General features: G+C 37.2%; 1 protein-coding gene across 1 annotated transcript in view; it reads right to left on the reverse strand.

The window, feature by feature from the left end:
* Nucleotides 1-13,312, reverse strand: part of ADCY1 (adenylate cyclase 1) — a 147,040-nt gene that overhangs the window by 40,179 nt on the left and 93,549 nt on the right. Inside the window, exons 6-7 of the mRNA XM_015620219.2 lie at nucleotides 12,632-12,790; nucleotides 11,016-11,157 (exon numbers count right to left, since the gene is read on the reverse strand). Of these exons, the coding sequence (XP_015475705.1) occupies nucleotides 11,016-11,157; nucleotides 12,632-12,790 (301 nt within the window). The remainder of the gene's footprint in view (nucleotides 1-11,015; nucleotides 11,158-12,631; nucleotides 12,791-13,312) is intronic.

A 13,312-nucleotide genomic window follows, 5' to 3' on the forward strand; every position in this document is an offset into this window, starting at 1 on the left:
CCTTGTTTAGTCAGTTACACTCTGGCTATGAAACACAATAATGACCACAATGTTGCACTTGTTATTTTTTTCCTAGCAGACATGTTCTCAACATGTGATGGGCTTTAAATGTGCAAAGGTGCCTAGGTGCTTTATTGTACACTGGAAGACTGACTGAAGGTAGCTAGCATCACTGCACTGCACTACACTGCTTGGTCAGCAGCTGAAATCTAAAAGGACATTTGTGTATCTAGTGCTTGTTACTTGTGTAAGTGGTAGTTTTACAATAGCCTGAGTGAAGAGATTCCTAATGTGAACCCTTTCTGCCAAGGGATTTCTGGCAGAAGACTTACCACTGAATTGCACAGAAGATACTGTACAAGGATATTCACATCCTTTAAGTATTCCTAAGGACACCAAGTGGATAGGTTTTAGGCTTGAGTATGGCATATATGATCATATGAGCTACAGTTCCCAACAGCTAAAACACACTTTTTGGAGAAGTATTCCACTTACAAATCTTCTTAATGTATACATAATCCTTCTAGAAGTTCTACATATTTTACAAAGTCTCTCTATCAACCTTTTGCTACAACAAAATCGAGCAACATTCTTGAAACTTTCTCCAGTTATGCATTTCATTTCATTTTCAGAAATTTACAGGTGGACCATATCTCAAGAGATCATTAGCTCTTTCTTTGCTCAAACTTTTCACAGTGGACATTGCATTAATTGAGTCAACAATTTTGATGATTTTAAATCAAAGATGATTATAAATAAGTTCAGAGACCTACAAAAGCTTCCTGACAGCCTTCACTATGGAAATGCCACAGTATAGATGCAAGAGTGGCAAAGAACAGGTAGAGCATCTTAGTAGTGAAAGATCCAAGGAGGCATGATTGTGGAAGGTAAGCATATGTGCATGACTATATCCCCCTACAAGGATTTGGAGTCCTATAAATAGAGAAGAATTTAGACTTTCCTCCATGCAACCTTCTTATAATAGATGTGTTTCTGAGTACAACCTGCAACTTGAAAACTTGGAATGGACTCCACTTCAGACTGTGGCCCTGCCACCAACGTGACTTTTCTCCAGCCACATGTTTTCATTCAGTTTTCTGACTTTATATTCAAATCAGTATGTAGAACATTTTTAGCTCTTACCATCAATAGGTTTCTTTTTTGTTTAGAAATCTTACAGGCAGATAATATATCAACAGTATACACCCTTTATGTGTTGGAAATACAGTGAGTTTTTCCAGCTGTTTCAGAGTTCAGTAAAAATTTCCGTTCAAGTCACTGAAAAAAATGGATTAGTGTGAAATCTCTGATCAAAGAAAAACAATGACAAACTGGAATGAGGTTAGCAAAGGTTCACCAAAACAAGTGGGGTCCTCAAGTGTATGACATACAAGAAGAACCTGAGGGAATTTAGTTCATTTAGCTGGAAGAAGGCTAATGAGGGATCCGCTTGCTGTCTTTAACCACTTAAGTAGTAGATGCAGAGAAGAGAGAGCTAGAATAACCCTGACAAGTACTCAGAAAAAGCCACAAGAGGCAATGAATATCAAGGGAAATTCCTATTTGATACAAAGAAGTTTAGCTGTGAGGATGATCATGCCTCCAGAGGTTGCCAGTCAGGGAAACACTCAGCACTTACTCAAAGGTGGATCTAAATGCAAAGCCAGCCCTGCTTTGAGCAAGGTCAACCTCTTGATCTCCAAAGGCCCCATCCAAATTCAGCTAACATGCAATGCTATGAATATTTGTGAACACACCTACTGTGTAGCTACTGCTCTTCATGGTTGAAGAATTCACTGCATACACACAAGCTGGACACACTGACAGTTCTCAACAGATCCGTATAATTTTATTTATTATTCTGGTTGATTGGTTGAGGGTGGTTTTAGTTGGTTTGTTTTAGGTTTTTTTTTTTAAGCTAGTGGTTTCAGGACATGTAGATTCTGTACTAGGACTGAGGATTTTTCATTCTACTACTATATATACACAATATCAAAAATAAAAAAAGGAATTCTCTCTCACCTTCATCTCACAAATCATATCCCTTTTATCCCTTTTTTATTCTTGCTTGTACAGCAGAACAATACTTTTGACACAGTAAACTCAGTGAAATATTTAAGTAATCCCAACTACTGCTCTCAGTCTATGATAAAGTCAGGAAATGCGAAACAGTCTATTAAAACAGACTTTAAAACCCTCTCCAAATGAAAAACTCAACACCAGTGTCTTTCACTCAGTTATTCCCTCAGATTTTGCTCCATGCTAGCATTACAGGAAAGCTGGACTGCAGCATTCCCATTCCAGTTGATTTTTCCAATGCATTTTACTTTCTCATGTCTTTTTGACCTTTGGCATCATCTCTAATTCTGTTCACTTTTCACTTAGCTCATAATTTCAGGAAAGGTTGGTTGTTTGCTTCAACACAGCTGACAAATAAGGTTAAGAGCTGGACTTTTCTAACAGAGCACTGTGGAAGTGTCCAGGACTATGTACAGCTTTGTGAATGCAGAAAACAAACAAGCACTGATTCAAATCCTGGGAAAACACCCCAGTGTTTGAATGTCATGTAATATTCTGATAAGTATTTAACTGTTGCTCATTTGAGATTCTCAGAAATGTGAACAGACTGTTATTTCCCTGACTATATTCAGCCTCAGTGCATAAAGTAGCAAGGAAAATAAGATACTAATGTAATTTAAAACACATTTACAGAAACCATAAATCCTGTAGCACTATGTCTGTGTGTGTTTTCTATCTTCAGGCAGGCAGGACCATGTCTCTTGGTGGTAGTATTTGCTCCATGACTATCTTCAAGACATTTTGTTGTAAGGTAGATGAGGGAATTTTTACTTCTTTTTTTTTTTTTTTTCCTTCTTCTTACAGTTAACATTGTCAGACATTTGTTTTTCTATCCTTTTCTACTGCCCTTATGATACATTTTACTTATCACACCTCAGCTATCCAATAGAAAAATATATTAGGGGTTTTACCAAAAAAATACAACTTCTGTCAGACTAAGGCAGAAGTCTCTAAAATTCAGAGTAATGTGAATAATTTCTTGACAAAGATGTAGAAAAAGTTTTTAGTAGTTGTAAAGACTAAACCAATGTTTAGGAGATCGACAACAGAGAAAAATCTTATACCAGTGCCCTACATCTTTCCTTGTACAGATTCCACATTTATGGAGGAAGAAAAAGAGAGAATGATATTAGAGCACACAACTAATTCTATCAGTGACAGCCCAAATTGCAGGCTTTCACACTGATGATGATGCACTAGCAGCTTCTTAGCTGCTGCAGGAGCAATCCTAAGGATGTAGAGCAATACACTCTGCAACACAGACATCGTTCTTCTGTTTGTGCTCGCTGGGTAGTAACACCAGCAATTTATTTCCAGTGTCTGGGTTTGTATATTCCAACAACCTGGGCAATGCAAAGGCACACAACAGCCCAGATACAAGCTAGAGCTTCCACTAAAAGCCTGTGTGCCCATCTGTTAAATTGCATCTGCTAAGGTATATCTAGGGTGTTAAAATCTGAAACACCTGAATTATGCATTCAGATCTCTAGCTAAATTCCTTGGAAGAAGCTGTGACCTGTTGAGTGGAAAGACCTCCCCTGGACTCTCAAAGTCATGGTAGCAGTGGCAGCTGCAGGTAGCTGTCAGTTTGGAGGAAGAAATCTTCAGTGTGTGCCCAGACATGGACTCAGATGTCTAATGTGTGGCATTTCAAATTAGAAGAATTTTGTCAAACACATTTTTGCTTCCAATGTGCTAATAAAGGAAAGCATATTCTGTGAATAGTGGGTAAAGTTTTTACATCCCCTGCATTAAATGGGAAACTGTCTTTTTCTGCCACTACTTACAGTTTAAGAGCCAGAGCTCTAGCACTCCATAAGGGCTGGTAAGCACACAGTCACCTAAGCAAAAATATCACCAGGATCTATTTGTCTGGAAAATTCACAACTTACAAGAATTATGAAAACTTCCTTGAAACAAAGTAAACAGAATGTTTTTAGAAAAGTCAGACACCAAAAAAAATCTTAGGGATCTTAGGCATACAGGTGGATTTACTGAGTCATAAGTGCTCTGTGGAAAACACAAATTTTACATGATTGGAAAAAGAAGCCAATATGAGAACAGTGTTGTATGTTCCCCCAGATATACCCAGAATGATTAAATCAAATTAATTTTACAGAGAAAGAAATTTCCCAGAAATACTTCATTTTGAATGGAAATAATGAATTAAAAAGATTAGGTGCAGCAATTTTAGACCTATGGTATCACTCAATTACTTCCTTCTGTAGCCTTCTTTTTCTTCTTTTAATCAGGTCAGACAAAATAAAAAAAAATTCTATCAAAAACTCCTAGTAATATATGGATTATAGGCATAAAATTCTTTCACTGTTAAAAGTTCAATTAGAGTACTATTAAGGCATGATAGAAAGCACCCCCAAAGAACTTCTACTTGTGAAACATTCCAGTTGCTAACAGTAAATTAACAATAAAATGAAAAGACAAGCTCACATAGTTACTAAGTATTTCATCTCCACAAAGCAAAAAAGTCAACATGAATCTATGTTGTTTTCTCTCTGTTATATTGCATAATGTTCACTCCATGCTGGGGGGAAAAGAATTGGATCAGCTACAGGGAAGACATAAGCAGACAAAACCTGTTGGCTGGTGATGGAAAGATACAGAACCTAGTCATTTATTATAATATAGAAGGCAAATAATCTGCTCCAGGCAACAAAACTATATCGGTTATCAGTAAAGAAGGATGTACTCCAAGACAAAAACAGTGCCTTTTCAAGAAGAGTGATTAAAATTTTGTTTCTTTTCCTGTTATTCTATGGTAATAGGACTGCTATGATGGATATTTAAAATCTCATCAGTTTATGCTAGATGAAAGTACTATTAAAGTGATATGACAGCCTTTGCCACTTGCAGCTGTGGCATGCAAGTTAGAACAAATACAGAAAGGGTGACTGGGCATTGGAGTGGGGTGCCCAGAGAAGTGGTGGGGTCACCCTCCCTGGAGGTGTTTAATGCTGGATGTAGCACTCAGTGCCATGGTGTAGTTGAGATGATGGTCATAGGTTGGACTTGATGATCTCAGAGGTCTTTTCTAGCCTAGCTGATTCTGTGTGATTCTGTGTGAATCTCAAGTTGCTGAACTCCCTGGTTGATCATGAGTCAGAGAAATTGTGATCAACCTTTTGAGCTGGAAATCCATCTGCAGTTGACAATAAATTATGCCACAGGTGTGTAGTGTAGATAATTGCTCTAGATAATTCTGACATTTCAAGTGTTTTTACATTTTAAATAGAATTTTACAAAGGATGCTCCTGAGCTGCATTTGCTTATTAAGAGTCATCAATCTTTCAGCTAATTTTTCCTGAAATTCAAAAGACTGAAAATAATAGTTTCCTCTTCCTCAAACATTGCTTTAAATTTTCTTTTGAAATAAACTACTTGGTCCCCTTGGGTTTTTTTGGTTTGTTTTTTTTGTTTGTTTTTTTTTTTCCTAGGAATGTTTTTGGGCAAAAAAAAACCTGTGGATTTAGCCATCTGCATTGGAATGTTTAGAGCATGATTCAACACAGTAAACCTGTTAGGACACAGAGCACCATACCTCTAACCAGCATCCACTTCCCTGTGGCTGGATAACTAAATAAGGATTCAGGAAAAAACACTTGGATTTACCTGGATTTTCAGAATGGTCATAGTATTGCTTAGAGACTTCAGACAAGAAAGAAGGGCTATCCAAGCCACAGAAAGAATTTTCTGAGACTGCTTGGCATGGCTTTGTATGTACATGGTAGAGGTAGGAAAGAGAAATGTCGGTCTCTTCAGAGAAACAGCTAGTTTCCAAAGGACAGATACTGTACTCACTTTCATGGATTTTTCATGACTGTGCATCTTTCCATGCTATTCAAATAGTAAATGCAGATAGCATGTGATTTACACAGCCACAAATAAAAGATAACTGATATATTTGAACACCCCATTGGTGAATAACTCAACCAGCGCATTAGAAGAAATTTTGCAGACGGTGATTTGCAATCTATTGGAAGGTAATTATTGATTATGTTTAAGGTGGACTGAGACACCTCAAGAGACACTATGAATATACAGGAATAATTTGTAAGTTGTATCAATAGTGCTTCCCTATGAATTTTGCACCCTATGACCTCCGTTCCTGGGGACAGCTCTATTGCTGTTAATGGTACACAGCACTATTTGTCTTTGCTTTGTCTCTGGAACCAGCAAAGTTACACCATGGGGCAGGTTCCCTTAAAGCTGGCAATGGGTAACAGTGATGGCAGGCCAACTTCTGTAAAGGCAAAATCTAACTCATTCTGAGAAATCTTTCCCATCATGAAAAGTTGAGCACTTCTCATCACTGCTTGGCTATCTGTAGAAGTACCTTTAGGAATTTTAGTTAATTGGCTGTGCTGGGCTGTTTTCTGAGATGGTGAAATAATGAGTCCTTTCAAAACTAGAAAGGTGCCACCACAGGGTGAATTGCTGCAATAAATACAAGGAAGCGAGGCCAAGTAAAAAAACCACTTAGATATCACTGAGGTTGGACACAAACCTTAGAGCTGTTTTACTTCAGGAGAGTCAGACTTTCCAGAGCAACCAACAAAATGTAGCAGACAGTCCAGGTAAGGCCCCTACCTCTGCTGTGCTTCTGGGAGTCAGCTAAGCCAGTAGGAAAACTGAGGCAAAGATACTTTGACTAATGTCAGTTCTGACAATGAATGAACAAAGGATTCGGATGAAAACCAGATACACTCTATTAAAAAAAGTTAAATTAAAATAAATGAAACTTTGGGCAAGCCATTTGAAAGTTGTAACTGGATAAATTAGGTGGGTTACCAAGAAATCATTAGTAGAAAAAGTTATTTAGCTGGTCTAAGAAGAGCAATAAAGTTCTTGTAAGGGGTTCTGAGATTAAGAGATATGGCCTAGATTTTTTTTTTCTTGAAATAAAACCCATATAAAGTAATATTTACTGTACTTCACAAAGTTAGAATTTTTTGAAACTAAGAGAATGATCATGTTCCTAAAGCATGGAGTATGAATCTCGTGAATATTTAATACATTAAATTTTATATATTAAGCAGAAATATACCTGTTTTTCTATCTGGATCAAATCTCCTGTAAAAGGCCAAGACATTCATTGGTCATGAATCAGTATGGTCAAACTTGTGTCTACTTACATAAATCAAAATTTTAAAATTTTCTCTCAGGGCAGTATTTTGGTCATGTGACTGTAAGTATTAATATCAATATCAAATATCAAGAAGATAATCAAACTTTACTTAAGAGAAATGTGATGGCTTTTAAAAAGCTAGTAACTTCATCAGGGTATGTGTTGGGGAACACATTGTATTAAAAAAGCACATTTGCATAAGTTTTTAACTTATGACAGTCAGCAAAAAAATTATTTTAATTAAAAAAAATTTCCTTTGGAAAAAAGATTAATTATTTAAGTGTGTTTAGGAGCTGAATGTAATCAAGGCAGTTATGCATAAATATTACATAATAATAATAATAATAATAATAATAATAATAATAGTAATGGAACTATAAAATGGTTTGGGTTGCAAGGGACCGTAAAGATCATCTAGTTCCAAACTCCTTCCACTAGACCAGGTTTGTAAAGCCTCATCCAACCTGGCCTTATACCCTGTCAGGGTTGGGGCATCCACAGATTCTCTGAGCAACCTGTTCCAGGTTCCTGTTCCACCCTCACAGTAAAGAATTTCTTTCAACTAACCTAACCAACTCTCAGTTGGAAGTCATTACTCCTTGTCCTATCACTACAGCTCCTGTGAAAGTCTCTCTCTGGCTTCCCTGTAGGCCCCCTTCAGACACTGGAAATTGGTGTGAGGTCTCCACACAACCTTCTCTTCCCCAGGCTGAAGAGCCTCAATTTTCTCAACCTGTCTTTGTAGGGGAGGTGCTCTAGTCCTCTTCTCAACTTTATGGTCCTCCTTTGGACTTGTTCCAACAGTTCCTTGTGCTTATGGTGGGGGCACCAAAACTGTACACAGTACTCCAGGTGGGGTCTTACAGAGCAGAGAGGCAGAATCATCTCCTTCAGCCTGCTAGCTACTCTCCTCTTGAGGCAGCCCAGGACACTGTTGGCTTTCTGGGCTGTGAGTGCAAACTGCCAGCTCACGTTGGATTTTCATCAACCATCACTCCCAAGTTCTTATCCATAGGGTATTCTCATTCAGTTCTCTACCCAATATGTAGGTGTACCTAAGGTTGCCCTGACCCAGCTGTCACTGTCTTTATGAGCTTCATGAGGTTCACACAGCCCCACCTCTCAGGCATGTCCAGGTCCCTACAGATGGCATCCCTTCCTTCCAGCATGTTGACTGTACTACACAGCTTGGTGTCATCAGCAAACTTGCTGGAGGTGCACTGTCTATGTCAAGGATGACAAGGATGCTGAACAATATTGGCCTCTGTGGGACACACTTTTCACTGGTCTCCAGATGGACAATAAGCTGTTGACTGCATAGATTAATGGATAATTATAGACTAATATGTTCTCTACCAAAACAAAAACTGTAACAAACCAAAAATAAATGTATTCCTTCAGTGGCTGCTTAGAGGTGTTCTCACATTAAACCAGGAAGCAAATCACAAAGATTAGCTGATTCAACAGAAGATTTAAAAAATGGGAATAATTTATAATTTCTTCATATTTACAATGTAACTGGTACATGAATGAGTCATCTTACACTGTTATCATCATTCTTGGCTAGAGTGACAGTGATGAAAAATTTTCCTGTCAGACCAAATATAGAAGAAAGTGGGGCATGTGTCTTCTAAACAAATAATTTTTAACACAATTCCAAGTGATCTTGTTTTTGTTTCAAATTCGACGTATGCTTGATCATCTGTTGCTCATAACATTGATTTTCATTCCACTTGGAATCATTTTCATACCTGCCTGAGTCAGCTCATGTTACTGTCAGTGATGATATATAAAGAATAAAAACTGCATTTCAGCTGCTGAGGTTCAAGAGGAAGGAGTGCACCATTAAACAAAAAGATTTACCTGAATTCACCAAGTAAAGCTCTGTCTTGTCAGTGCTTCATGGGTAACCTTCTATTTTTATGTCTCTGAAGAGGCAGTGAATGAATTGGGGTAGGAGGGAGCAGCAGGTGTGTATTGAGAAGGCAAATATGCTATTATGTAGCTCGTGGTCAGCAATCAGTATGTAAGCACACGAAGGCTGGGGACGGCTGCGATGGACTGTGACAAACAGCAAAGTGGCATGCTGATTGACCTGAGAGCCCAGTGGGGAAGCCAGGCAACACCAGCAAAATTCATGAAGTGTTTCTTTCTTGGCTGACAGGCCACTGATGCGTGCTGGGGAGCTACAGTTAGTCAAGCTGTAGAGCAGCATCTGCCATTTCCAGACTCATCAGTGACACCCATGGGTAAGGTGGCATTTGGGTTTATGTAGCTGATGACAAACTGAGCAGTCCTTTCTCAGCAGTCACCAGTAGTTTCTCAGCAATCTTGCAAAGACAAAGAAATGTGTGCTCTCACAGCAGTACACTCTCACTCTTGCACATTAAGCATGCATTGGCCTGGCTTCCTTCCATATGTGATTGTCAAGCTTCTGTTCCTCAGTCACTGGTTTTTATAGCAGAATTGACACAACACAGTTTCTCTGTGTAAAAGTCACAATAATTCCCTTTTGTCTCTGCTTATCTTTTTGTACCATTTTATGGAACAATTTCCTGATATTTCTCTATTTATTTCCTCAATATGAAGTGAAACCTGATACATTATAATGTAAAAATGAGATTGTACATAATGCTGAAGGAGTGGAAACCAAGACAAACATTCTAGCAGCAATAAGCAACACACCTACATTAAATAAACTTCCTTGCATTTTCTTCCTTACTGGGATTGATGAATTTAGGAAATACTGATTTCCTAAAAAATGCTAGTCCTGATTTCAAGAAAGCCACCAAAAACCACTCTTACTGACTGTCAAAACAGAATTTAACCCACTGCTTTTTTTTCACCTGTTTTCTTTCATATTATCTAAAACTGAATTTAATCATATATACCAGAGGAACAAAACGTGAAATTGCATGATTTTCACAGTGGATGAGAAAATTCCATCTCTCTAATAAGAAGATGCTTTAGAAGAAACACATAAAATCACTCTTGCAGGAGCCTTTCCAGAATAAAACAACAGGATTTTCAATCCCAGAATCAAATTACCCTGGTGACTGGACTCCCAAGATTGCCATAAAAACTCAGAGTCATCAAATTAAGACCAAAAAACTGACTGTAGATGTGAAATTCAAGATGACCTGTTTCTATGTGGTTATGTTTTTCTCAGACACTTGATGGCTAAAACCCTCAAATATGGAATTTTTACAGCTTAAAAACCTAGTGTGTATAAAGACACCACTTTAAAACCTGACCAATACTTTCAGAATTGGGTATTAATTTTCCCCTTGAAGGTTAAAATCCCTGAATCAAACTTATTTGCACAGAGTTTCAGAAGATAAGGGTGCAAAAATCTGTATCTCAAATTCTCTGTCTGAGATAAAAAGCAATAAAGTTTGTCTTGGCCTGTTAAGCATGTTATGATAGATAACTTCAAAGATAAGCCTCATCTGATGTAGAAAAGGCTTACCAAATAGAATGTGTTTAAACAATAGTTATGGGCTTTCAAGACTCCTGCTGAGGTCACAAGAAACATTTTTCAGTAGAACAAAAGGCTGGTCTCAGTAATTGGTGTGACTATAGCTGCACTTGCTGGAAAACCACTGTCACCACCTCATCACATGAATGCTGAGACAGAATGTTACTATTGCACTGCTGGGCCTTCAAGAGTGTTTGAAGAGCTTTCAGGAATAAAAAAAAAAGAAAAACGAAACCAACCTACCACTGACTCTGCTTTCAGAATAGCACAGAATGGTTTTTAAATTATGAAATAATTAATTATGAATAAGCTTACCTTCCTACGATGGGATGGCACAATAAAATAAGTTTCAATATTATGCTTCTTCAAGAAACTATTCCTTTCATGACCATATCCTGGTTCTACCTCATAGTCCCCATTTAGGCACTCTAAGGTGGTCTTTGTAATGTGAACTTTCCTGGAGAGAAAAAATTAGACATCATTGTTTAAAACAAAGATACATTTTGAGCTACTTGCTACTGAAATACACTCCTGTACAAAAGTTCATAAAGAGGTCAATAGGACAATTTACATGAGAGACTACAGGTTTGATGTAAAAATAAAAAGAAAAAAAAGTGGTTTTTTGTACTTTTAGATAAATTAAACATAGAAAAAATTCTATTACATGCATTTTCTAAACTTGAGCAAAGTGAACAGAAAGATAACTGTTGATAATCCAAACACTTGCAGATTGGCTGATATGTAGAAAGTGAATGTCTCCACATCATCTTCTACGTTGTGTGGCTTTCTTCAGTTTTTACCTCAACAGCTGCTTGGGAAGATATCCTGCTGTTTGAAACTTGTGACATCCCACTCCAAACCTCTCTTGTTTATAAAGCAGAAACTTCTTTTTCTGTTTCACTTCACATCTCTGACTCATATAATTCATCCACTGTTTTGTAGGCAGCTTTCTGATTCACTTTGTTTTGGCAACACACCCATCTTTAATATTATTTCTGAGTTTTCTTATCCTGAAAAAATTTTCACATTTTCTCCTGAGAGACCCCTAATATTTGAAATTCAGAGAAGATATCTGAAAAGATTTTACTGCTTTCCTCTCATAAAAATGTGTTCAGATTTTTTTACATGAGGTAATTTTAGGATAATGAGCACATAAAATACACTCCCAAAATTATCTAAATCAGATGTATGCAATACATAGAAATCCACTCATCATTACTACAAAAATTTAATTGGTTCCTTTGTCGTTCTGTACAGAAATTGAGATCTCATAAAAATCAAAAAGAGGATGGCAGGTCCTAGTCCAAATGTGAGCTGCCTACACAGAGAACACCCGTGCACCTTTGCAAATCTTCACTGTGTGCATTTAAATTGTGTCCAAGGTTGTGCAATGAGTACTTAAAGTTCCAGGAATGCCCCATGGGTTGGCTGCAGGTTTATGTGCTCCTGTATCAATTGAAAATGTCATAATTATCTGAGCTCATAAACAGGTATATCTTTTCTATAGCACATGACTAGTGTTGAAAATCTTGTCATGTAAAAGGAGCAAGGCATCCCCCCTCTCCCCTCAAAGTATAAAGATGTCTAAAGGTAAAAAATTCCTGAAACAGCCACAGGGTTTCACTTTTGTAATATGAAATGATCAAAGTCTAACATTCTTACTTTGCTAACCTCGTCTCATTACTTCTTTTTGTATTCAACAACTTCTAAAAATGATTTTGTTTGAAAATGCTTTGTTTCTAATCTAACCTATTACAAAAATATCATTTGGAAAATTACAGGGGATAAATCACATAATACATTGATTGCTCTTGCCAAACACAATTGTTTTCATCAATAGAAATTACACTGCAAATGCCTCAAAAAAGGAAAGAAACTCTTCACCCATACAGTTTTCTAATTTTTTTGCTACAGTTCTTTTTCAGACTTACCCAGGCAGTCCTCCAGCTTCCATTACGTTAGCTAATGTCACATCATTTGACCAGACATCATATTGCCATTTTCGGAGACCCAGGACCCCACAAAGCACCCTGCCTGTATGCAATCCAACTCTCATGTTGAGATCAACCTCTGTGGCTTCTGCAACAGATCTGTAATGGACAGCATCAGATTATTAATATTTAGATGATGACTGCTCTTCATTTTCTCTCCTCCCAAAATGAACACATATATTTATACATGACTGAATAGAAAGGATCTTATAAAACCTGAAGTGGTATATTCAGGTACTCTACCTTCACTAGTTTCAAAGCCTTAATTGCAATTCCAAAAAAATAATTTTCTTGGTTATATTTTAATTAGTGTTTAACCAAAATCTCAGTATTTCTAAAGTTCTTGACCATTTCTGTGAGAAAAGAAGTACAAAGAGGCACTAGTTGAGATGGCCAATATATAAGCAATTAATCCCATTCTACTATGTTCTAATTGGTTCAATTACCCAGTTACCAGAGTACAGGACAAAGAAAATGATGAAAGTAATATATCATTGTAAGAACTACAGAGTGATTATAAACATTAATATCTTCCCAAATCTCCTATAAGAGTGGTACCAAACCAGCCTGTAACTAGTTTTGCACCTGTAAATTAAATTCAATGTTCAGAGATTTTCACTG

The sequence above is a fragment of the Parus major genome, chromosome 2 (assembly GCF_001522545.3).
Source record: "Parus major isolate Abel chromosome 2, Parus_major1.1, whole genome shotgun sequence".
Classification (NCBI taxonomy): Eukaryota; Metazoa; Chordata; class Aves; order Passeriformes; family Paridae; genus Parus; species Parus major.